This window comes from Ranitomeya variabilis, chromosome 1 (genome assembly GCF_051348905.1).
Source record: "Ranitomeya variabilis isolate aRanVar5 chromosome 1, aRanVar5.hap1, whole genome shotgun sequence".
Taxonomy (NCBI): Eukaryota; Metazoa; Chordata; class Amphibia; order Anura; family Dendrobatidae; genus Ranitomeya; species Ranitomeya variabilis.
The window spans coordinates 276,158,731-276,186,711 of NC_135232.1; the positions used below are offsets into that span (position 1 = coordinate 276,158,731).

Below are 27,981 nucleotides of genomic sequence, written 5' to 3' on the forward strand. Positions count from 1 at the left end.
TTCAGACCTAGTGCCAGGGAAACAAAAGGTTTTCCTAGGAATTCTCCTGGATTCCGAGAGACAGATGCCCTTCCTACCAAAGAAAAAGCAGGAAGAACTAAGAGTCAAAGTCTTAGCCTTTAAAAAGAAATATCAGGTGTCAGAGACGCTATGAGAATACTGGGACTGATGACAGCTTCTATTCCAGGAGTCCGGTGGTGTCAATTCCACTCAAGGCAATTGCAACATCAAATGCTGCCAACTTGGAACAGAAGGATGGATGGTCTGGACAAAAAAAATAAATAAAATAAAACTATCAACATTGACACATTTTTAAAAATCTTTGATCTGGTGGACGTCCACAAGCAACCTGAAGAACGGGTTTATGTGGACACAGTCCCCATTCTTATTAATTACCACAGACGCAAGCGGCAGAGGCAGGGGGGCACAGGTGCAGGATCAGTACATACATAGCGTCTGGCAAAGTTCATATCCTCCCGGATCACCCAACCTCTGAGAACTGCAGGCGGTCTGGGAGACGCTAAGCTGGAGCAGACCAAAGCTAAAAAAACAAGCACATCCGTATTTTATCAGACAATGTTACTACAGTGTCCTTCCTCAGGCATCAAGGGGGCCTAAGACACCACAGTCTACAATCATTCGCACAAAAGATCTTCCTTTGGGCAGAGAAGATGGTGCCCTCAGTGACAGCAATACAATTGAAGGGTTCCCAAAATGTAGTGGCAGTTTTCCTCAGCCAGGAGACAATCCAGCAGTCGGAGTGGGAGCTGAACTGAATACGGTCATATAATACGCTAATCGGGTACTCCCCGAATGGACCTGTTCGCCACAAAGAAAAATTCAAAGACAAGAAAATTTAATTTCTCGAAATCAGGGAGACAGACCAACAGGGGTGGATGCCCGATCTCAGAAGTGGGACATGGGCCTAGCATATGCTTCCCCCCCCCCCCCCTTTACTCTAATCCCAGCAATTCTGAGGAAAGTATGAGAAGATCAGGCCACAATCATTATGATAGTACCCTTTTGGCCCAGAAGAAGTTGGTTTCCCCTTCTCAGGAAGATGGCCATAGACGACCCTATCATCCTTCCAAAGAGACACGATCTACTGTTCCAGGGACCGATTCACCTTCCCAAAGTGAAGAGCTCCTACAGCTGTCAGCCTGGATCCTGAGCAGAAATGTTGAAGTCGAGGGGTCTCTCAGATGTGGTCATAACGACTATTCAGAGTAGTAGGAAACCAATGACTTCGGACATATATGTAAATATGGAAAAATATTTGGTTCAGAGTTTCCTGAAGCGGTGACAGAACTTTCTAATCCTGACGTTCCTAAAATTCTAGAGTTTCTACAGGCAGGATTTGAAAAAGGCCTGAGGCCTAGTACTCTTAAAGTACAGATCTCAGCCTTAAGTGTTTTTATGGACTACCCACTGGCATCCCATCCCTGGATTGAGAGTTTTGTAAAAGCCACAGGCAGATTAAGACCCACAGTTAGGGCCTATGTCCCACCATGGGATTTGAACATTGTCCTAAACGGTCTGTGTAAACCTCCATATGAACCATTGGAGGACTCAAACAAAATCTCTCTCCCTTAAAGCTGCATTGCTTGTGGCCATAACTACAGCCAGATGGATTGGGGAAATACAGGCATTTTCCATAAAAAGCCCATACCTAAAAATTTTAGAGGACTGCATTATCCTTAGATTAGACCCCGCTTTTCGGTCAAAAGTTGGCATCCCCTTTTCACATGAGTCAGGAAATAGTTTTGCCTTCCTTCTGTCAAAATTATAAGGATGATCGGGAGCAGTCTTTTCACTCTCTAGATGTCAAAAGGATAGTCCTCCGATACTTGGAGGTCACAAAGGACTGGCGAATAGATTGCAATCTGTTTGTACAATTTTGGGGGAAAAATAAGGGGAAAAAAACGCATCAAAGGCAACAATGGCTCGATATATCAGGTTGATTGCTGATCTGACCCACACAGCTGAAGGAAAATCACCCCCAGTCAATGTTAGAGCTCACTCCACGAGGGCAGTAGCCACATCTTGAGAAGAGCAAGCGGGTGCCTCGGTGGACCAGATCTGCAGGGCCACAACCTGGTCAAATCTAAGTACCTTTTGCAAACACAATAAATTGGATGTGTTAGCAGGCAAAAAAAATAAATAATTGACCTTCGGGAGGAAGATCCTCCAGGCAGTAGTCCCACCCTAAATGTATCCTCTGGGACTCTCCTGATGCTGTCAGGAGGGACGTCTTGGAAAGTAGGCATTAGACCTACCGGTAATAGGCTTTCCAGGAGTCCATCATGACAGCACCAATTATATTCCCTCCCTTTAAATAATTTCTGATATGTGATGATAACGTATGTAGAAGGAATGTGAAATAAAACAGTTGCATCCATCCTGGTGTGGTACTTGGAATATCACTGAGAGGGTGGTGGAAGGAGGGGCCTTTTAACCTCTTGTGTGTTTCCGTCCCTATCAAGGATAAAAAGAACAACCTCCTGATGGTGCACTCATGATGGACTCCTGGAAAACCTATTACCGGTAGGTCTAATGCCTACTTTCTCAAGCAAAAATAAATAAATAAACCACACTGATCAGTGCTGCCCAATAGTATAAATAAGCAAAAAACCAAGGCGCACCACACCAATATGAGCACATTATATCCACAATATAAAAAATACAATACGGGGTACAAGTGAGTGATGAATCACTAGTAGTACACATGAAGAAAAAAATATCACTCCCAGAAATGCACACCACGTATAAGAATGAGAGACATGATACTGGAAAAGCACAAGATTCTATTGAAACACTACATAAAACATAATTAAAAACAGCAAACAAAAAGCCCTGTCCATAGCAAACAATGCAAGGTACAATGATACGTACAAACAACAGTAAAGCTATAACATGCAATGCTATACACCTGCCTATACCCTAGATAGAGTAGGAGCAATATATGATTCAACTAAGAACACTAAACTGGCCAGGGAATGTAAATCCTACACCATCCTGTATATGACAATGGGCATATGCCCCACCAGGCACCTAAACAAGTACAATAACCTGCGCGGCTCATGGGACACTAATAAGCATGTAATCCAGACAAACTGGGCTGTAAGGGAAATCCCAAAAGGACATGCTAGCAGTAAAAAAAAGTGCAGAGACCGCCCAGCAGAGTGCCAAAAAGATGCTGGGACAGAAGTTACCCAAAGCAAGATGGTGGCCAGGAAGAAGTCCATGGGTGAACCGGCAAGTAAGCAGGACTAGGGCCAATGCAGCCCCACGCGTATCGCCCTCTCAAGTAGGGCTTCGTCAGGGGAAGTTGTTTGCTGTTTTTAATTATGTTTTATGTAGTGTTTCAATAAAATCTTGTGCTTTTCCAGTATCATGTGTCTCATTCTTATATGTGGTGTGCATTTCTGGGAGTGATACTTTTTTTCTTCATGTGTACTGCTGCCCAATAGTATAACACTCGTCCTCGTGCTATACGATCAGACATTGGATAGCACTCGTCTGATTTATACGTGAGCGAGCTCTAACAGTTTAACAGAGTTCCTATATTGCTCTGTGGCAGTATGGATTAAATCGTTCCTTCATTAGAAAGTTATTTAACAACCCTTGAAGGATGTGTGGATGGGGATCAAGAGCTGCGCTCTCTCCACATGCAGCAGATACAAGCTATATTAAATAGTCGGCAGCTGGAGCAGAGTTCCGGCCTAGGCTTTTATCCACTTAAAAGATGCTGTTAAAGGAGTTTCCCCACAAACAAAAATTCATTTTAATCAATAGATCTTGGAATAATAATTTCACCAATTGGATGTGTTTAAATAAATTGTTCCTGTGCTGAGATAATCTTATAAATGTGCCCCTGCTGTGTACTGTGTAATGGCCGTGTCTGACCGTACAAGGACATGTTCTGATCATACCACATACTACTCTTTTTGCTTCCTCCGCTGCCCAGGAGCTGTGATATGATCAGACCATGTCCTTGTACGGTCAGACACAACCATTACACAGCAGGGGCACATTTATAAGATTATCTCAGCACAGGAACAATTTATTTAAACACATCCAATTGGGGAACTTATTATTCCAAGATCTATTGATTAAAATGAATATTTGTTGAACACATCCAATTGTGAAATTTATTATTTTAAGATCTATTGATTAAAATAAACTTGTTAGTGAGAAAACCCCTTTAATCTCTGAAAGCAGCACACACACACACGAGCGCGCAAGCTCTCATCAGGCCCCTGCATCGCATTGCGGGAGCCAATGGGTAAGGGTACCGTCTCACAGTGGCACTTTGGTCGCTACGACGGCACGATCCGTGACGTTCCAGCGATATACTTACGATCTCGCTGTGTCTGACACGCTACTTTTACAATGGTAACCAGGGTAAATAACGGGTTACTAAGCGCGGCCCTGCACTTAGTAACCCGATGTTTACCCTGGTTACCCGGGTGCTGCAGGGGGACTTCGGCATCGTTGAAGACAGTTTCAACGATGCCGAAGTCGTTCCCCTGATCGTTGGTCGCTGGAGAGAGCTGTCTGTGTGACAGCTCCCCAGCGACCACACAACGACTTACCAAGGATCACGGCCAGGTCGTATCGCTGGTCGTGATCGTTGGTAAGTCTTTTAGTGTAACGGTACCCTTACTATGACAGCCGGGGGATTGCTTAAGACTTCCAGCATGGTCATCTTGGTACTACTTAGCCACAGCTTTTAATAGGAGAGTTTAGGCTTTTTATAGGCACTGTACTGCAATACTGTGGTATTGCAATATAAAAGCGATCAGACAATCGGTACATAATGGGAGATTCCTGGCAAGTTATAATAAGCAACATCCAGAACCTGGAGTCTATAGATTGACATCCCCAACATGCCCCCCAGCACATGCATCTTTCTAAGCAGGAACTACACATGAGAGACTTTGGGTAAGGCCACATTCACACGTTCAGTATTTTACATTAGTATTTGTAAGCCAAAAATCTGAAGTGGGACAATCAAAGGAAAAGTATAATAGAAACATCACCACTTCTGTATTCATCACCCACTCCTGGTTTTGGATTACAAATACTGGGGTAAAATACTGAATGAGTGAACGCGGCCTAAGGGGTTGGCCATTACACTCAAGACAAAAAGCCGTGTCACCTAAAAGCACCACTCCAGCAGTTTGTTTTTTATTTCAGTGCTGCAGTGTTGCCATGAAGGCATGTTCCCTGCCCGTAGTAACATACTCAGCAGCCGCTGTCTTCTGCTCTTGCGCCATCTTGTTCCCGCAGCTTCGGACTGACTGGGAGCCAGAGGTAACAGACACAAGCGCTCAGTGTAAGTCTATGAGACTCGTTCTTGCTCTCATACAATTACATTGAAAAGTGACCTCCATATCACAAACACTGCAGCGATCCAGCAGGTCACATCCTGCAGAAGACGGCTGAAGCGGCACTGACAACAGGCGAAGACGGCGGCTGGCAAGTGCAATAACATTAGTGCCAACATTCTTACTCTGAAACAAACAAAAAAAAAAAAATAGGAATAGTACCTTAATGTCTTAAGCACACATTAGAAATCATGGCACAAGTGTGAACATACCAAGTAGAATATTCAAAGTGGTGATCATCATTACCCTAGAAATGAAACTACAGTGGGTACGGAAAGTATTCAGACCCCTTTAAATTTTTCACTCCTTGGTTCATTGCAGCCATTTGGTAAGTTCAAAAAAGATTTTTTTTTTCCCTCTCATTAATATACACTCTGCACCCCATCTTGACTGTAAAAACACAACAAAACAGAAATGTAGTAATTTTTGCAAAATGTATTAAAAAAGAAAAACTGAAATATCACATGGTCATCACTATTCAGACCCTTTGCTCAGTATTGAGTAGAAGCACCTTTTGAGCTAGTACAGCCATGAATCTTCCTGGGAATGATGCAACAAGTTTTTCACACCTGGATTTGGGGATCCTCTGCCATTCTTCCTTGCAGTTACTCTCCAGTTACGTCAGGTTGGATGGTGAATGTTGGTGGACAGCCAATTTCAGGTCTCTCCAGAGATGCTCAATTGGGTTAGGTCAGCTCTCCGGCTGGGCCAGTCAAGAATGGTCACAGAGGTGTTCTGAAGCCACTCCTTTGTTATTTTAGCTGTGTGCTTAGGGTCATTGTCTTGTTGGAAAGTGAACCTTCGGCCAAGTCTGAGGTCCAGAGCACTCTGGAAGAGGTTTTCATCCAGATATCTCTGGACTTAGCCACATTCATGTTTCCTTCAATGGCAACCAGTCGTCCTGTCCCTGCAGTTGAAAAATACCCCCATAGCATGATGCTGCCACCACCATGTTTCACTGTTGGGATTGTATTGGGCAGATGATGAGTAGTGCCTGGTTTTCTCCACACATACTGCTTAGAATGATCACCAAAAATGTCTATCTTCGTCTCATCAGACCAGAGAATCTTATTCCTCATAGTCTGGGAGTCATTCATGTGTTTTTTTAAGCAAATTCTATGCAGGCTTTCATATGTCTTGCACTGAGGCTTCCGTCATGCCACTCAGCCATAAAGCCTGACTGGCTGAGGGCTGAAGTGATGGTTTACTTTGTGGAACTTTCTCCCATTTCCCTACTGAATCTCTGGAGCTCAGACACTGATCTTGGGGTTCTTCTTTACCTCTCTCACCAAGGCTCCTCCCACGATTGCTCAGTTTGGCTGGAAGGCCAGGTCTAGGCAGACTTCTGGTGGTCCCAAACTTCTTCCATTTAAGGATTATGGAGGCCACTGTGCTCTTAGGAACCTTGGCTACTGCAGAAATTTTGTTGTAACCTTGGCCAGATCTGTGCCTTGCCACAATTCTGTCCAGTTCCTTTGACCTCATGATTCTCATTTGGTCTGACATGCACTGTGAGCTGTGAGGCCTTATATAGACAGGTGTGTGCCTTTCCAAATCAAGTTCTATTAGTTTACATTTCTGTTTTTTTTTCAGTCAAGATGGGATGCAGAGTGTACATTAATGAGGAAAAAAAATTAACTTTTTTGAATTTACCAAATGGCTGCAATGAAACAGTGAAAAATTTAAAGGGGTCTGAATACTTTCTGTACCTACTGTACGCCAGGGAAGCTCCCAACATGCTAAACAGCTCCATCGAGGACCATTAAAATATGATCAAATTGGTGCTAGTAATTGAATTATGAAAGAAAAAAAAAAGAAAAAAAAAAAAAACCATTAGAACATTAATCATGCAGGTAACAAATCTGTCAAGTGATGAACACAAACTAATCTCCCAAAAAAGATTTTTGGAATTCCATCATCGGTTATCATTTTACAAGATAAAATAGCCATGTCAAAATTAACCAAGTCTGCATGAGAGCCTCTGATGCAGAGGTGAACAGAACTGACAGAAGCCAAAAGACCATCCTTTTCTGTAATAGATTTCATTACAGGGAGTGTATTATACTGAAAATCTATTAAAGGGGTTGTCTAAGCTTGGGACAAAAGTCTGCCATTACCCTATGTGACTACAGATAGAATGCAATGCACATATTGGCACGATTCCCTGGCATTCCTGGTGCGACTAGGCGATCATGTGACCTTAGGCATGCGATTTGCATACTTGTGTCAGCTCAGCTTCTCTCATTACAACAGAATTGAGAAAAGTCAGGTGAGACTAGTCGCCACCCACTGGCATTCATGTCAAGTGAACGCCGGCTCACTCCTGGAATACCTGGGAATAGTGAGGGTATGTGCACACGATGTGGAAAATGCTGCGATTCCGCAGCAGTTTCCCATGAGTTTACATTACAATGCAAACCTATGGGAAACAAAAAACGCTGTGCACATGCTGCGGAAAAAAACGCGAGGAAACGCAGAAGTTTACATTCCGCAGCATGTCACTTCTTTCTGCGGATTCCGCAGCGGTTTTACAGCTGCTCCTATAGAAAACCGCAGTTGTAAAACCGCAGTGAAATCTGCAGAAAAACCGCGGTAAATCTGCAGCAAAAACGCAGCGTTTGTGCCCTGCAGATTTATCAAATCCGCTGCGGAAAAATCCGCAGTGGACCATTATACATGTGCACATAGCCTTACTGCACGGTGCCCCAATTCTGGAATCTAAAGTGAAAGTAGTTGCACTTGTCCCATAGCAGGACAATTCCTTTAAGCTCATGAGGCATTGGTTGAAAGGATGCCAGGGATGGCTGTCAGAGGTGGAAAGCGTGGGGTCGGCATGCCTCCGTTCCACCCTTTGAAGCAGATGTGTAGTCTTTTTGGTAAGTTGTGCCAGTTTTCAGTTTGGTTCCACTTAAGTTCATGTCTTACCATGTGTTTTATCCTTTTGATTTATGGAGCACCAATACTGAGATGGGGACTTACCACTGGGATTGGAGTAAGTTATGGCGCTTGGGGTCTATTCTATACATGTTCAGTTTTACGTTTGTTATTTTCACGGCTCTGTGTCTTACTTTGACAGAATAAGCTTTGTTATATATATTTTTCAGCTTAGCTCTCTGCTGCTGTAATCATGAGCAGTATACAAATCTTATCTTCAGCTGTCGTCCACATTATTTGGTGTTCGGCTACATCATACACTGCTGATATATGGTGCCACCCACATCCTTTGCTTGGCGTCTATCACCCACAGACCATTATAATATCTCTTTATCAGATGTTTTCTACAGGATCCTGTATATAGGGTATAGTGCGCTATTCCATACGTCATTCTTTGACGTATGGTGATGTATATTGGCCTGACGGAATGCAAAGGCCAATTTCACATGGCATTGGCACAGTGCATTATGTAAGCTCTCAGAGCACACGTTACACTCATCCCTATACCCACATTCACCCAGCAGACGCCAGCTTGGTCTCAGAGCACATGTCACACACATCCCTATACCCACATTCACCCTGTAGATGCCAGCTTTGCCTCAGAGCATACATTACACACATCCCTATCCCACATTCACCCTGTAGATGCCAGCTTGGTCTCAGCACACGTCACACACATCCCTATACCCACATTCACCCAGCAGACGCCAGCTTGGTCTCAGAGCACAAGTTACACACATCCCTATACCCACATTCACCCAGCAGACGCCAGCTTGGTCTCAGAGCACAAGTTACACACATCCCTATACCCACATTCACCCAGCAGACGCCAGCTTGGTCTCAGAGCACAAGTTACACACATCCCTATACCCACATTCACCCAGCAGACGCCAGCTTGGTCTCAGAGCACAAGTTACACACATCCCTATACCCACATTCACCCAGCAGACGCCAGCTTGGTCTCAGAGCACGTCACACACATCCCTATACCCACATTCACCCAGCAGACGCCAGCTTGGTCTCAGAGCACGTCACACACATCCCTATACCCACATTCACCCAGCAGACGCCAGCTTGGTCTCAGAGCACATGTCACACACATCCCTATACCCACATTCACCCTGTAGATGCCAGCTTGGTCTCAGAGCACATGTCACACACATCCCTATACCCACATTCACCCTGTAGATGCCAGCTTGGTCTCAGAGCACATGTCACACACATCCCTATACCCACATTCACCCTGTAGATGCCAGCTTGGTCTCAGAGCACATCACACACATCCCTATACCCACATTCACCCTGTAGATGCCAGCTTGGTCTCAGAGCACATCACACACATCCCTATACCCACATTCACCCAGCAGACGCCAGCTTGGTCTCAGCACACGTCACACACATCCCTATACCCACATTCACCCTGTAGATGCCGGCTTGGTCTCAGAGCACGTCACACACATCCCTATACCCACATTCACCCTGTAGATGCCAGCTTGGTCTCAGAGCACGTCACACACATCCCTATACCCACATTCACCCAGCAGACGCCAGCTTGGTCTCAGAGCACATGTCACACACATCCCTATACCCACATTCACCCTGTAGATGCCAGCTTGGTCTCAGAGCACATGTCACACACATCCCTATACCCACATTCACCCTGTAGATGCCAGCTTGGTCTCAGAGCACGTCACACACATCCCTATACCCACATTCACCCTGTAGATGCCACCTTGGCTGAAGGTCAGGCTTTGTCTTTTTAGTGAACAGCGCGGACACTGGGCTGTGCAGTTCCATATGGAGGCATAGCAGAGCTCACAGGTACAGTGTACATTGCACTGACCCCATTTCCTCTTGCCTGGCTACTAGGAGGACCGAGCAGTCCACAGTAGGTGCCTGGCAGCCACAGTGCTGTTGTAGAGCCAGCTAGCGCCCCGTGTGCTGTCGGGACAGCAGCTCCCTCACTGCCAGGTGTCTGTGCCAATCACTGTCAGCAGGAGCCAGCTGCCTCCCTGCTGCCCACACAGCTTTCACCTTGCTCTCCTCTGCCGGGTACATGTCCGCGTCCTCAGGACTGTCCATTAGTATTTTGGCTCGGTCCTCTCCCTTTGTGGCGCTCCCGCCGCTGTCCCTTCGCCCCTTTAGGGGTCCAGGTCGCTCGCTGCTGGTGTTCCCCATGTTCTCTGCAGGACAAACTACGCCGAGGACTTTGTTTATGGTCCTGCCGGCTTCCGCTTCCGGTTTCCGGCCGCGGTACGCAGTGCGGTTCACGCCTCTCTGCCGCCAGATAACTAGTTGTGCTGGGACAGTGAGGCAGACTTATATGAGCGCGGTGACGTCACCAGCTGCCTGCTCTACAGTGACCATGCTCCTGACTGTGTGTCTGATCAGTAGTCACCCAGAGTGGGCATTGCTCTGTGTCCAGGCAACCAGCATAATATCTACAGAATTGTGCCAAACTTCATATTTTATGTCATGTATGCCTGCTATGGAAGTCTCTGCATCTGAAGATTTTTGTCTTTAAAATCAGTGACTGATGGATAGTAGAGAGCCCAGAGAATGTCACATCACAGCAATAGTGTCACTGGCTAATAAAAAGGAGCGCTTCAGCTGCCGTCTGCTAGATGGCGATCCTCTGGGATCTCGTATAGCGGTTATAGATTACTGCTGTGGCCTGTGCACCACCTCCTGCAAATAGTTGATTTGCACCTACTCATAAACATTGGGACAGATTTATCAAAACTGGTGCAAACAAAACATGTTGCTCGTAGCAACTGCTTGGATGCTAGCGCTCAGAATTCTCAGGCCGTTTCACCCCTTTGAGACCGAGCCTGTTTTCACCTTCCTGACCAGGCACATTTTTACAATTCTGACCACTGTCCCTTTATGAGGTTATGACTCTGGAACGCTTAAACGGATCCTGGTGATTCTGAGACTATTTTCTCGTGACATATTGTACTTTATTAAGAGCAAAATGGGTTAGCGCAGAGTAATCCTATAGACAGGTATTTGCTGCAAAACTTCCACAATGTCGATAAAAACAACTGAATATACTACATGGTTTGCGCAAAAAAATACCTTGTCAGAGAAATTAACAACATTATTATAAAATCCCTAAACCATTAGAATAAGCCTATCGGCAAATGATAAAAAGCCATATAAAATAGGTACAGAGAAAAAAAGTCCCAAGATTCAAGTTAATTAGCTCCAGAGTAAATAAGGTTGAAGCGATTGATGCATAGAGTCCCCCAAGCTAGATGAATTTAAAACAGCTGTATAAGGTGGTAGTAGGGTTACCTCTGAAGAACAGATGCTGGAATCCGTGCTCTAAAGGTCCTCTCTATACCGTCGAGATGATAGAGTCCATACTGTAAAGTTCCTTTCTGTGGAAAGTAGCAGCCAGAGAAAAAGAAAAAAATGCTAACAGGAGCGCGGTCCTGGCCGGTGACACACACTCCCTCCCTCCCATTATGTTTATCTTTATAATGCTTAGACAGTGGGTGCCCCATGAAATGATTCTTAATATTTCTCAGATGTTGGTTTATTCTCACATTTAGTGGGCGTTTTGTGTGACCCACGTAGATTTTATAACGGGCATTTTAGAGAATAAATCACCCCAGGGGTGGTACAGGTGATAAAATCCCGAATTTCAAATTCATTTACCCCATTGGTGATAACTGACTGTTTAGTGGTCCTCAATAATTTGCACACTTTACAATTTCGACACGGGAAAAAAACACATATATTTCTGCCAATACGCTGGCTGAAATTTCCAAACTGATTATAACAAGGTATTGATGGGGCTATTGCATTCCCCAAATTGTGTTTTTAAAGATAAATCTGGGATTGGGAGGAATTGTGTCACCGATAATTTTATCTTCCCTTAGTAAATCCCAGTGTTTCCCAACAATTTTTTTCAAAATGTGTGCATTAGCGTTATATTGGACAATGATAGGGATGTCATTCAGAATATCAGATTTTTCTCTATCTTTCTTACCACCACTTATTAAGTCATTTCGTGACTTTGTGGTTGCCATCTGTCTAGCATTTAATAAATGGTTTATATCATACCCCTTATTTAAAAAAATTGATAGTTAATACATCTGCCTCCACCTCAAAGTCTTGGGGGCGTGAACAGTTTCGGAATGCACGAGTGAACTGGTTCCTTGGCACATTTAAAAACCAGCCGGGGAGATGACAACTGTCTTTAGAAATATAGTTATACGACTCAGTAGGCTTACGGTAAGTGCAAGTATGAATAATATCATCTTTTATAAAAAATTTCAAATCGAGAAAATTAACCATCTCCGTACTGGTTGTAGCAGTAAAATTTAAAAAATATGTATTTTTATTAATATCATTTAAGAATTTTGTCAGGGATTCAGAACCACCTGACCAGATGAATATGACATCATCAATATAACGATGCCAGAGGACCAGGTTCTCACACAGCCCGCTCCCCCCATAGATGGCAGTATTCTCCCAACTGCCAACGTAGAGGTTGGCGTAGCTGGGCGTGAACCTGGTCCCCTGGTTTTGCGCAAACCATGTAGTATATTCTACTTTATGATAGCAGTAAAATTTCTTCGATATAACTTGTGAAAAAAAACAGAAATTTGGTGAAAATTTAGCAATTTTCAAACTTTTAATTTTTATGCCCTTAAATCAGAGAGTCATATCGCACAAAATAGGTAATAAATAACATTTCCTACATGTCTACTTTACATCAGCACAATTATGGAAACAATTTTTTTTATAGGAAGTTATAAGGGTTAAAAGTTGACCAGCGATTTCTCATGTTTACACTAAAATTTGCAAAACCATTTTTTTAGGGACCACATCAAATTTTAAGTGACTTTGAGGGGCCTATATGACAGAAAATACCCCAAAATGACACCATTCTAAAAACTGGCCCCTCAAGATGCTCAAAACCACATTCAAGAAGTTCATTAACCCTTCAGGTGTTTCACAGGAGTTTTTGGAATGTGGAAGCAACAAATAAACATTTCTTTCACAAAAATTTTCCTTTAGACCTATTTTTTTTACTTTCGCAAGGGTAACAGGAGAAAATGGACCATACAATTTGTTGTGCAATTTGTCCTGAGCATGCCAATACACCATACATGGGGGAATACTACTGTTTGGGTGCACAGCAGGGCCCGGAAGGGAAGGAGCGCCATTTGATTTGATTTTTTGAATGTAAAATATGTTGGAATAATTAGCGGTTGCCATGTCACAATTGAAGATCCCCTGATGGGTCTAAACAGTGGAAACCACTAACAAGTGATTGGAAACTAGACCCCTTGGGGAACTTATCTAGATGTGTATTGAGCACCTTGAACCCACAGGTGCTTCACAGAAAGAGCCGTGGAAATAAAAAAAATCACATTTTTCCCAAATAAATCTTTTTTTAGCTCCATATTTTGCATTTTCATAAGGTTAGCAGGAGAAATTGCTCCATACAATTTGTTGTGCCTCTTCTCCTGAGTATGTCGATACCCCATATGTGGGGGAGAACCACTGTTTGGGCACACAGCAGGGCTTGGAAGGGAAGGAGCGCCATTCGACTTTTTGAATGCAAAAGTTGATGGAATAATTAGCTGACACCATGTCCCACTTGGAGAGCCCCTGATGTGCCTAAACAGTGGAAATCCCCACAAGTGACCCCAATTTGGAAACTAGACCCGTTTGGGACCTTAACTAGATGTGTATTGAACACCTTGAACCCCCAGCTGCTTCACAAAAGATAATAACGTTAAGCCGTAAAAATAAAAAAAATTACATTTTACCCCCAAAAATCTTTTTTAGCTACAAATTTTGTAAAATTTTTTGCGGGACATGGTGACGTTTTCAGCTGTACCATTTTTATTTAAATCTGTCATTTTGATTGCGTTTTATTGCACTTTTTATTCAACGGTATGAAGATAAAGCATTGATTTTTGCATAATTTTTTATTTATGTTTTTGTGATGTTCACTGAAAGGGTTAACTAGTGGGACAGTTTTATAGATCGGGTCGTTACGGACCAAATATGTGTACTTTTATTTTTTTATTTATTTACATAAATGTATTTATTGGAAAAATATTTATTTATTTTTTCTTTATTTGGGGATTTTAAAAAAATATATTTTTACACATTATAATATTTTTTAAACTTTATTACATTGTCCCAGTATGGGACATCACTATATAATGTCAGATCGCTGACCTGACACTTTGCACAGCACAGTGTCAGATCAGCAATCTGACAGGCAGGGAAGTAGGCATGCCGACACCTGCTCTCAGCAGGCGCTCACAAGCCACCTACCTGCAGGGCCCAGAAGGACCCCAAAGCCATCTTGGTGCTTGGGCTCGCCATAGAGACCATCAGAATAATGCGATGACATCGCATTATTCTCATAGAAGCGCGCAGGGAGCCCCCTCCCTGCGCAATGCTTCTTTATGTTGCTGTCACTACAGACAGCGGCATCAGAGGGGTTAAATGCCCACGATCGCTGCTAGCACTGATCGTGGGCATTGCTGCGGGGTGTCAGCTGTGACTTACAGCTGACACCCGCACACGATTACCAGAGCATGTCGCGAAGGGGTTAATTACATAGTTAATACAGTTGAAAAAAGAGAAATGTCTGTCAAGTAAGTTCAACCAAAGGATGGGGAAGGATAAAGAGAATTTTGAGACAAGCGGTCTGACTGGTTCCTTTGTACAGAGCCTCCATTTTTCTTTAATCTACAATTTATGAACCTCCCTGTTGCTTCGATGACCCCTTCTCAATCTGTATGTTTCGCCCCCCCTGTAAAATAATAACTTATACTCATCTCCGGTGTCCACGTCGTTTCAGCCGTGTCAGCACTGGCTCTCCTGAGGCTTGTGTGACATTGTTATGTCACATGATCCCTGCGGCCAATCAACGCTGGTTTCACTCTCCCCACCATTGGATAAATCACATACATCCAGAGGAAGTGAGAGCTGCTGCATTTTGGAGGTGACAGACTCCCTTTAAATGATTATATAGGTCACCAGTATATATACACACAATCAAAGATATAAAAAAAAAATACTCAAAAAGATCAAATAAATATGAGGAGAACTTGAGTCATAATGTATCTCAAAATATAAATATTTTATTAAGGGTAGATATTTACCACAGACTAAATACAAATACATATAATAGGATATGATAAAATAGTGTGATCCCAAAAAAAGGAGTAGTAACAGTCACAGGGTGGATCAGGACAACATATTATGCTAAATAATTGCATATACAGTACATGTAGAAATCAATGCACATAAGCAATGTAATTTAAACAGGTAGGACAATCAGTCACTTGTTTGTACCAAGACTAATCAGTTCCACCTATAACTATCACCATGTTTAGTGCTAGCATGCATTGCTAAAAACAATTACAATGTATCAGACATAAGTAGCAGAAGATATGCATCAATAAATCAAGGGTTAATTACCCATATTGTGTCTCCTCTTGTCCACGATGTGACCGCAAACCCAACGTACATTTCGCGAGTATAAAGACTCGCTTCCTCAAGGGGCGTTGCCTCTTTCCGTAATGTCCTACCCATACTGCACTTCTCCATAATATCCCCCACACAGTGCCCCTCTCCATAATATCTTCCCACACACTGCCCCTTTTCATAATATCCTCCCCCACACTGCCCCTCTCCATAATGTCCTTCCCCACACTGCTACTCTCCATAATGTCCTACCCACACTGCCCTCTCCATGATGTCCACAACAAACTGCACTTCTCTATATCTCCCCCCGCACACTGCCCCTCTAAATAATGTTTCCCACACATTGCCCATCTCTGTAATATCCCCCATACTTGCCCTTCTCCATAATATCCAGGGGCTGGCTGGCACTTTTCAGCCTGGGGGGCAATCACAAGGCAGTGGCCCACCTCTGCCCTGCTTATCTCTGGCACTGCATTAAAGCAGCAGAGATAACAGGCTTTAAAGACAGGCTGGTACATAGATATGGGAACAGAACAGAGCTTGCTGCATAGATATGGGAACAGAACCAAGCTTACTGCCTACATAGATACTGTAACAGAAGCAAGCTAACTACATAGACACAAGAATGAAACCAAGATTACTACGTAGATAAGGGAACAGAAAGGAGTTTACTACAGAGATGTAGGAGCAGAACCGAGCTTACTACAGTGATAAGGGAGCAGAACAGAGCTTACTACAGAGATATGGGAGCAGAACCGAGCTTACTACAGAGATAAAGGAGTAGAACTGAGCTTACTATAAAGCTATGGGAGCAAAACCAAGCTTACTAGAGAGATATGGGAGCAGAAATGAGCTTAATACAGAGATATGGGAGCAGAACTGAGGTTACTACAGAGATATGGAAACTGAAAGGAGCTTACTACAGCAACCCCCACATGAACTTATGCTGGCTAACAGATGTAAATCATTCAGCTGCGGCGCTAAAAACTAAAACTCCGAGCACTAGAAAATACTCGGAGGACACCGAGCGTGCTCAGGAAATCTCGAGTAACGAGTATATTTGCTCATCACTACTTACTACAGAGATATGGGAGAAGAACTGATCTTTACAGAAATATAGGAACTGAAAGGAGATTACTACAGAGATATGAGAGCAGAACAGAGCTTACTACAGAGATAAGGGAGCTGAACCGAGTTTACTAGAGAGAGATAGGGAAGCAGAACCGAGCTTACTAGAGAGATATGAGAGCAGAACTGAGCTTGCTACAGAGATATGGAACAGAACCGAGTTTACTACAGAGATATAGGAGCAGAACCAAGTTTACCACAGAGATATGAGAGCATAATCGAGCTTACTACGGAGATATTTGAGCTGAAGCAAGCTTACTACAGAGACATGGGAGCATAAACGAGCTTATTACAGAGATATTTGAGCAGAACCGAGCTTACTACAGAGATATGGGAGCAGAACAGAGCTTACTACAGAGATATCAGACCAGAACCAAACTTACTACTACAATAAGGGAGCAGAACCAAGCTTACTACGGATATATGGGAGCAGAACCGAGCTTACTACAGAGATATGGGAGCAGAACCGAGCTTACTAGAGATATTGGAGCAGAACCAAGCTTACTGCAGAGATATGGGAGCAGAACCAAGCTTACCACAGAGATATGAGAGCAGAACCGAGCTTACTACAGAAATATTGATGCAGAACTGAGCTTACTACAGGGATATAGGAGCAGAACCGAGCTTACTACAGAGATATGGGAGCAGAACAGAGCTTACTACAGAGATATCAGACCAGAACCAAACTTACTACTACAATAAGGGAGCAGAACCAAGCTTACTACAGAGATATGGGAGCAGAACCGAGCTTACTACAGAGATATGGGAGCAGAACCGAGCTTACCAGAGATATTGGAGCAGAACCAAGCTTACTGCAGAGATATGGGAGCAGAACCAAGCTTACCACAGAGATATGGGAGCAGAACCGAGCTTACTACAGAAATATTGATGCAGAACCGAGCTTACTACAGGGATATAGGAGCAGAACCGAGCTTACTACAGAGATATGGGAGCAGAACTGAGCTTACTAGAGATATGGGAGCAGAACCAAGCTTACTGCAGAGATATGGGAGCAGAACCAAGCTTACCACAGAGATATGGGAGCAGAACCGAGCTTACTACAGAAATATGGATGCAGAACCGAGCTTACTACAGAGATATGGGAGCAGAACTGAGCTTGCTACAGAGATATGGGAGCAGAACTTAGCTTGCTACAGAGATATGGAGCAGAACTGAGCTTACTACAGAGATATGGGAGCAGAACTAAGCTTACCACAGAGATATGGGAGCAGAACTGAGCTTACTAGAGATATGGGAGCAGAACCAAGCTTACTGCAGAGATATGGGAGCAGAACCAAGCTTACCACAGAGATATGGGAGCAGAACCGAGCTTACTACAGAAATATTGATGCAGAACCGAGCTTACTACAGGGATATAGGAGCAGAACCGAGCTTACTACAGAGATATGGGAGCAGAACTGAGCTTACTAGAGATATGGGAGCAGAACCAAGCTTACTGCAGAGATATGGGAGCAGAACCAAGCTTACCACAGAGATATGAGAGCAGAACCGAGCTTACTACAGAAATATTGATGCAGAACCGAGCTTACTACAGGGATATAGGAGCAGAACCGAGCTTACTACAGAGATATGGGAGCAGAACTGAGCTTACTAGAGATATGGGAGCAGAACCAAGCTTACTGCAGAGATATGGGAGCAGAACCAAGCTTACCACAGAGATATGGGAGCAGAACCGAGCTTACTACAGAAATATGGATGCAGAACCGAGCTTACTACAGAGATATGGGAGCAGAACTGAGCTTGCTACAGAGATATGGGAGCAGAACTTAGCTTGCTACAGAGATATGGAGCAGAACTGAGCTTACTACAGAGATATGGGAGCAGAACTAAGCTTACCACAGAGATATGGGAGCAGAACTGAGCTTACTAGAGATATGGGAGCAGAACCAAGCTTACTGCAGAGATATGGGAGCAGAACCAAGCTTACCACAGAGATATGGGAGCAGAACTGAGCTTACTACAGAAATATTGATGCAGAACCGAGCTTACTACAGGGATATAGGAGCAGAACCGAGCTTACTACAGAGATATGGGAGCAGAACTGAGCTTACTAGAGATATGGGAGCAGAACCAAGCTTACTGCAGAGATATGGGAGCAGAACCAAGCTTACCACAGAGATATGGGAGCAGAACCGAGCTTACTACAGAAATATGGATGCAGAACTTAGCTTGCTACAGAGATATGGAGCAGAACTGAGCTTACTACAGAGATATGGGAGCAGAACTAAGCTTACCACAGAGATATGGGAGCAGAACCAAGCTTACCACAGATATGGGAGCAGAACTGAGCTTACTACAGAGATATGGGAGCAGAACCGAGCTTACTACAGAGATATCAGACCAGAACCAAACTTACTACTACAATAAGGGAGCAGAACCAATCTTACTACAGAGATAATGGAACAGAACCGAAGTTACTAGAGAGATATGGGAGCAGAACCGAGCTTACTACAGAGATATGGGAGCAGAACCGAGCTTACTACAGAGATATCAGACCAGAACCAAACTTACTACTACAATAAGGGAGCAGAACCAATCTTACTACAGAGATAATGGAACAGAACCGAGGTTACTAGAGAGATATGGGAGCAGAACCGAGCTTACTACAGAGATATGGGAGCAGAACCGAGCTTACTACAGAGATACCAGACCAGAACTAAACTTACTAATACAATAAGGGAGCAGAACCAAGCTTACTACAGAGATAACGGAGCAGAACCAAGTTTACTACAGAGATATGGAGCAGAACCGAGCTTAATACAGAGATATGGGAGCAGAACCGAGCTTACTAGAGATATGGGAGCAGAACCGAGCTTCCTGCAGAGATAACGGAGCAGAACCAAGCTTATCACAGAGATATGGGAGCACAACCGAGCTTACTACAGAAATATGGATGCAGAACCGAGCTTACTACAGAGATATGAGAGCAGAACTGAGCTTGCTACAAAGATATGGAGCAGAACTGAACTTACTACAGAGATATGGGAGCAGAACCAAGCTTACCACAGAGATATGGGAGCAGAACTAAGCTTGCTACAGAGATATGGAGCAGAACCGAGCTTACTACAGAGATATGGGAGCAGAACCAAGCTTACCACAGAGATATGGGAGCAGAACCAAGCTTACCACAGAGATATGGGAGCAGAACCGAGCTTACTACAGGGATATGGGAGCAGAACCGAGCTTACTACAGAGAAATCAGACCAGAACCAAACTTACTACTACAAAAAGGGAGCAGAACCAAGCTTACTACAGAGATAACGGAACAGAACCGAGGTTACTAGAGAGATATGGGAGCAGAACCGAGCTTACTACAGAGATATGGGAGCAGAACCGAGCTTACTACAGAGATACCAGACCAGAACCAAACTTACTACAACAATAAGGGAGCAGAACCAACCTTACTACAGAGATAATGGAGCAGAACCGAGGTTACTACAGAGATAAGGGAGCAGAACCGAGCTTCCTACAGAGATATGGGAGCAGAACCAACCTTACTACACAGATATGGGAGCAGAACCGAGCTAACTACAGAGATATGGGAGCAGAACCGAGCTTACTTCAGAGATAAGGGAGCAGAACAGAGCTTACTACAGAGATAAGGGAGCATAACAGAGCTTGCTAAGTCTACTACATAGATACGGGAACAATACGAAGCTTACATCATACATATGGTACCAGAATCTAGAGTACTACGATACAGTACCAGTACTAAGCTTACTGCTTAGATATGGTACCATAACTGAGCTTACCTTCAAACATACAACTCCAGAAACATGGACATGTAATCACAAAGTATGGGAGGGGCATTGCTAGGGTCCTAAAAGATCAGGGGTCCAAGCCCCAAAGTGCATGTTTCCCCATATGACCCCCCTTTAGCCATTTAAAATAGCATCTGTGCATATGTAATTACAGTATACCACTGATGCTAGCCAACAACACACAATGCAAAGACCAATATTATCAAAATTAGTACTTTAAAAGACCAAAACAATAAAACTACCATCACCACTACACAGCGAATACATAACATAATAATATGACCATTACAGTACAGACCAAAAGTTTGGACACACCTTCTCATTTAAAGATTTTTCTGTATTTTCATGACTATGAAAATTGTACATTCACACTGAAGGCATCAACACTATGAATTAACACATGTGGAATTATATACTTAACAAAAAAGTGTGAAACAACTGAAATTATGTCTTATATTCTAGGTTCTTCAAAGTAGCCACCTTTTGCTTTGATGACTGCTTTACACACTCTTGGCATTCTCTTGATGAGCTTCAAGAGGTAGTCACCGGGAATAGTTTTCACTTCACAGGTGTGCCCTGTCAGGTTTAATAAGTGGGATTTCTTGCCTTATAAATGGTGTTGGGACCATCAGTTGTGTTGTGCAGAAGTCTGGTGGATACACAGCTGATAGTCCTACTGAATAGACTGTTAGAATTTGTATTATGGCAAGAAAAAAGCAGCTAAGCAAAGAAAAATGAGTAGCCATCATTACTTTAAGAAATGAAGGTCAGTCAGTCCAAAAAATTGGGAAAACTTTGAAAGTGTCCCCAAGTGCAGTGGCAAAAAACATCAAGCGCTACAAAGAAACTGGCTCACATGAGGACCGCCCCAGGAAAGGAAGACCAAGAGTCACCTCTGCTTCTGAGGATAAGTTTATCCGAGTCACCAGCCTCAGAAATCGCAGGTTAACAGCAGCTCAGATTAGAGACCAGGTCAAAGCCACACAGAGATCTAGCAGCAGGCACATCTCTACAAAAACTGTTAAGAGGAGACTTTGTGCAGCAGGCCTTCATGGTAAAATAGCTGCTAGGAAACCACTGCTAAGGACAGGCAACAAGCAGAAGAGACTTGTTTGGGCTAAAGAACACAAGGAATGGACATTAGACCAGTGGAAATCTGTGCTTTGGTCTGATGAGTCCAAATTTGAGATCTTTGGTTCCAACCACTGTGTCTTTGTGAGACGCAGAAAAGGTGAACGAATGGACTCTACATGGGAGCGCCGCTGACAGCAAGCAGGACACGAGCTTACACAGGCCACTCCATATTGTGACGGCCCTCATAATCAGGCTCCATTCACCTGGGACACAGAAACTTTATCTGGCCCTACAACAAGGTTATGCCTGGAAGGGATCGTTTACTTACCCTTTACCACTGCCACTGTTGTGTATGTATATATACCAAGGATCAGAGCAACCCCATGAATAAGACTCGGGAGGGTCGAAACGTTGGGTTCTCTATACAAGTATTATTGTGGCAAAACTTCTGTCTATCGTGTTTAAATAAATTTGGCATATACCCTTTTTTGCATCATACCAGAATTGAGTGTGCGGTGAATTTCTCTACATGATTGACTAGACCACACGGTCCGTTTCACCAGCACCTCCGTGTCCCTGACTCGAGTGCACACCATTATTCTTACATTTATGGTTCCCATCGTGAAGCATGGAGGAGGAGGTGTAATGGTGTGGGGGTGCTTTGCTGGTGACACTGTTGGGGATTTATTCAAAATTGAAGGCATACTGAACCAGCATGGCTACCACAGCATCTTGCAGCGGCATGCTATTCCATCCGGTTTGCGTTTAGTTGGACCATCATTTATTTTTCAACCAGACAATGACCCCAAACACACCTCCAGGCTGTGTAAGGGCTATTTGACCAAGAAGGAGAGTGATGGGGTGCTACGCCAGATGACCTGGCCTCCACTGTCACCAGACCTGAACCCAATCGAGATGGTTTGGGGTGAGCTGGACTGCAGAGTGAAGGCAAAAGGGCCAATAAGTGCTAAGCATCTCTGGGAACTCCTTCAAGATTGTTGGAAGACCATTCCCGGTGACTACCTTTTGAAGCTCATCAAGAGCATGCCAAGAGTGTGCAAAGCAGTCATCAAAGCAAAAGGTGGCTACTTTGAAGAACCTAGAATAGTCATGAAAATACAGAAAAATCTTTAACTGAGAAGGTGTGTCCAAACTTTTGGTCAGTACTGTGCCTCTACATAACAAAACACTCTATACAAAGACCCAGTAGCGTAACTACCGGGGGGCAGAGGGTGCGGGCGCCCCGGGCCCGGTGCTCTGAGGGGGCCCACCCGGAGCTACGATACTGTAACTGCAAACCACAGCTTCATGAGAAGCATGCCCATATAACAGTTATGAATAAATAACATGTAATACAATAATATTAAAGGGCCATAGCAGACATATCTATGGGATAATCGCTACCTCAAGATAAACTACCATAGAAAAAATACAATCAAAAACACCCAACACAATTTGTAATAAAAAATATACAAATACTTTATTAAATATAAATACAACACAATATAATGAGGCCAGGGATGGAAGTAGGAAAAAACTCAGGTCACAATGTGCACCAAGAAACGGCCAGGGGTACAAGCATGTGGACCATGTAAATAGAAACAGTTAGTATCTAGGTTCCAAAAAAGGACTCCTAAAATTGGCCATGGCAGGAAAAGAATACCCTGATAGGGAATAATTCTAAGAAATACAACAACGCTGGCTGCTATTTAAGATGGAACATAATTACCTGCACAGGAACAAAATAGACCACGGTCCACAGCGTGTACCCACCCCAACGCGCGTTTCGGCGTGATGAGCCTTTCTCAAGGGGTAACAAGTAAAGGGAAGTGACGGACATAAAATAGAAAACAGCCACCAATTACTGCTCGGTGCATCAGCTGAGTAGTATCATGACAATCAATATGTGCTGGAAAGGTGATGTCATAAGTGCGCACATTAACCATGTTACCATGGAGATGGATCACGCTAGACCGCGCCGACATGTGATCTTAACAGGGCAACACCGCCCTTCAAATACCACCTCACATGGCCGCCACTACTGAGTCCCGTCCACCAATAGTGACGCGTACATCACCGAGGCAACACAGGACGCTGAGCGGCGCCGGCGTCTGACGCCAGGAGGGAGGGAAAAGTCCCTCACTCCCCAGCGAAGGAATATACTGATACTGTAACTGCGCGCACCGATACAGTTACATTCTGCGGCAGAGCAGGGAGAATCGATCTCCCTGCTCTGCCGCTATGGGGCCCTGAGTAGGCGGGGGGGCCAGGTGCCAGCAGTGGGCCCCCTGCTGTCATCAGAAGATCAGCTGTACCGGCATTTAGCCGATACAGCTGATCGCATTGATGGGAGAAGGAGCGCTGCGCTCCTCCCATCATCCCCCTGTCAGTGTCGGCGTCTGACGTCGCCGACACTGACAGCGGGCGCGATGACGTCACTGCCCGGCGCTCACTGTCAGGAGATCAGCGGGAGCAGCGCAGGAACTAGGAAGAAGAGAGGTATTTTTGTTTTTTTTTAATGGATGCTGCTGCCTTATTACAGGGTCTGACTGTGGGGGCTGCCTTATTACAGGGTCTGACTATAGGGGTGCTGCCTCATTACAGGGTCTGACTGTGTGGGCTGCCTTATTACAGGGTCTGCCTGTAGGGGTGCTGCCTTATTACAGGGTCTGCCTATAGGGGTGCTGCCTTATTACAGGGTCTGATTATAGGGGTGCTGCATCATTACAGGGTCTGACTATGGGGGCTGCCTTATTACAGGGTCTGACTATGGGGGCTGCCTCATTGCAGGGTCTGACTATAGGGGTGCTGCCTCATTACAGGGTCTGACTATGGGGGCTGCCTTATTACAGGGTCTGACTATAGGGATGCTGCCTCATTTAGAATTTAGAGGGCACAGACAACCACACAGCAGGTGCAGTAATAGGGACACATAAAGCAGCAGCAGCTCATTATTGGGGTATCAGGAGCAGTAATAGGGACACATACGGCATCAGTGGCTCAGTATTGGGTATCAGGTGCAGTAATAGGGTCACATACGGCAGCAGCTGCTCAGTATTGGGGTATCAGGAGCAGTAATAGGGACACATATGGCAGCAGCTGCTCAGTATTGGGGTATCAGGTGCTGTAGGACACATACGGCAGCAGCGGCTCAGTATTGGGGTATCATGGGCAGTAATAGGGACACATACAGCAGCAGCGGCTCAGTATTGGGGTATCAGGGGCAGTAATAGGGACACATAAGGCAGCAGCGGCTCAGTATTGGGGTATCAGGTGCAGTAATAGGGACACATACGGCAGCAGCGGCTCAGTATTGGGGTATCAGGTGCAGTAATAGGGTCACATAGGGCATCAGCGGCTCAGTATTGGGGTATCAGTGGCAGTAATAAGGACACATACGGCAGCAGCGGCTCAGTATTGGGGTATCAGGTGCAGTAATAGGGACACATATGGCAGCAGCGGCTCAGTATTGAGATATCAGCAGGATGAGACGTTTGTGCAGGTTGGGAATAGATGGTGATGGGGCTGGAATATGAAAAGTTAAATGTGTCTTTGTTGTATTCTCTGCAGACGAGTTGTAGCTGGAAGAAGTTGTCATGTCGGTCAGGGCCAGATGGAAAAGACGGGAAAAGTGATGATTCCATCAGAAAGGGTGTCAGTGGTAAGACATTATCTGTAACTGTGCAGTGATCTCTTACATGTTCTGTAGGGCTGGTATCTACCACTGACCATATGGCTGTACTATCCATATTGGTCTTTATGTAGAGATTATCTTCAGTAACAGCACAGTCATCTGCTGAGGTTCTCCTCCAGTATTAGGGCTCGTCACCGAGTTGTAATCAAGGTTACCTGGTTAGGGGCCCACTCAGAAGTTTTGCCCCCCCCCCTGAACCAAAATCCTAGCTACGCCTCTGCAAAGACCAATGACACCACCATACACCTTCTACTACATAATGACCGAAACACATTAAGCTGTTACTAAATAAAAAAAATAAAAACACTACTAAAAAGAGCAATATTACCACCTTACAGTAACCGTATATTGGTAGATACCAGTCCCACAGAACATACATGTGATTACAGTACAGTTTAACTTACGCATGACGTTCTTTCTGATTCAGGACATTCACTTTTCCAGTCTTTTCCATCTGGCCCAGACCTCCATTACCACTTCTCCAGCCACAGCTTGTCTGCATAGACTACAACAAAAACACATTTTCAGCGACATCGCCATCTATTTCCAACCAACAAAAACTTCCCACTCTGCGTGCACTTGCGATGTGGAACACTAACCCCAATATTTTAAAAAATGTGCCATTATTAGGATTACTCCCTCCCCAAAAAAATGAAAGTGTCCCATAGAAAGTATTAATGCCCCTACTGTGCAAAGGCCTGTATTCTATATAATATCCCAAGTGCCCCCTTCCAGCAACAAGTACCCTTGAGTGTCCACTTAAAGTTAATTATGCCCCCCAACAAAAATAAATAAATAAATAATGGAACCTGAGTGCTCCTAATAATGTCCCCTTTTATAACAAACTAGCTGAAGAGCCCGGCGTTGCCTGGGCATAGTAAATATCTGTGGTTAGTTATAGAACCTCACTTCTCTTATTTTCCCATCAGGCCTTTCATTTAGCACCTCACTTCTCTCATTTTCCCATCACGCCTCTCATTTTCCCCCTCACATCTTTGATTTTCCCCCTCATATCTCTCATTTTCTCCCTCACGCCTCTCATTTTCCCCCTCTCTCCTCTTATTTCCCCCCTCACTTCTCTCATTCCCCCCTCACTCCTCTCATTCCCCCTAACACTTGTCATTTCGACCTCACATCTGTAATTTTCCGATCACTCCACTATTTTCCCTCACTCCTCTCATTTTGCACTCACACCTTTTCATTTTCACCTCACACCTCTCATTTTCACCTCACACCTCTCATTTTCCCCTCAGTATATACATGTTTGTCATCTCCCTTATATATAGTATACACCTGTATGTCATCTCCTGTATATAGTATATACCTGTATGTCATCTCCCCTGTATATAGTATATATCTGTTTGTCATCTCCCCTGTAAATAGTCTATACCTGCTGTATGTCATCTCCTTCTGTATATTGTATATACCTATGTGTTATCTCCTCCTGTATATAGTATATACCTGTATGTCATCTCTTCTGTATATAGTATATACCTGTATGTCATCTCCTCCTATATATAGTATATACCTGTATGTCATCTTCTGTATATAGTATATGCCTGTATGTCATCTCCCCTGTATATAGTATATACCTGCTGTACTGTTATGATCCTAGTGGCTGAGGATCACAAAACGGACTAGCTAAGTTTATGAACATAGACACGAGCTCTAGGGAGGTGGTAACTGGACTGACCGCAAATCTGATCCTAACCAACACACTAAAGGAAGCCGGTGAACGTGCCTAAAATCCTGGACGTCTCGACGCAGCCTGAGAAACTATCTACTCCTGGAGGGAAAGTAAGACCTCACTTGCCTCAAGAGAAATCACCCCAAAGATATAGAAAGCCCCCAACAAATAATAACGGTGAGGTAAGGGGAAAATACAAAACGTAGAAATGAAAACAGATTCAGCAAATGAGGCCCACTAATACTAGATAGCAGAAGACAGGCAGGGAACTGTGCGGTCAGTAAAAAACCCTATGCAAAATATCCACGCTGAGAATACAAGAACCCCCACACCAACTAACGGTGTGAGGGGAGAAACTCAGCCCCCTAGAGCTACCAGCAAGCAAGGAAATCACATATTAGCAAGCTGGACAAAAATAAACCAAGAAACATGTGACCACTGATGGTCAAAAAATGAACCAAGCAAAACTTAGCTTCTCTTGAAGAGACTGATAACGAAGGACTGCAGGAGAGCTCCAAAATAGCACTGAAGACATTGACAGCAGGCAACAACTGAGAGTCCAGGTGAACTAAATAGGAAACCAGCTAAGAGATAACGAGACAGCTGATCCTGCCTCAGACCTGAAGAATGACACAAAGAACCACCAGAGGGAGCCCAAAGACAGCACTCACATAGTACCAGTTGTGACCACAAGAGGGAGCCCAAAAACAGAGTTCACAACAGTACCCCCCCCTTGAGGAGGGGTCACCGAACCCTCATCAAAACCCCCAGGGCGATCAGGATGAGCCACATGGAAGGCATGAACATCAGAGACGACAACCCAGG

General features: G+C 44.2%; 1 protein-coding gene across 1 annotated transcript in view; it reads right to left on the bottom strand.

Moving 5' to 3' along the window:
• PRKAB1 (protein kinase AMP-activated non-catalytic subunit beta 1) overlaps positions 1-10,613 on the bottom strand; it is a 38,117-nt gene extending 27,504 nt beyond the window's left edge. The window contains exon 1 of the mRNA XM_077294782.1: positions 10,359-10,613. Coding sequence (XP_077150897.1) covers positions 10,359-10,502 — 144 coding nt within the window. The 5' untranslated portion in view covers positions 10,503-10,613. The remainder of the gene's footprint in view (positions 1-10,358) is intronic.
• Between the last annotated feature and the right edge of the window lie 17,368 nt (positions 10,614-27,981).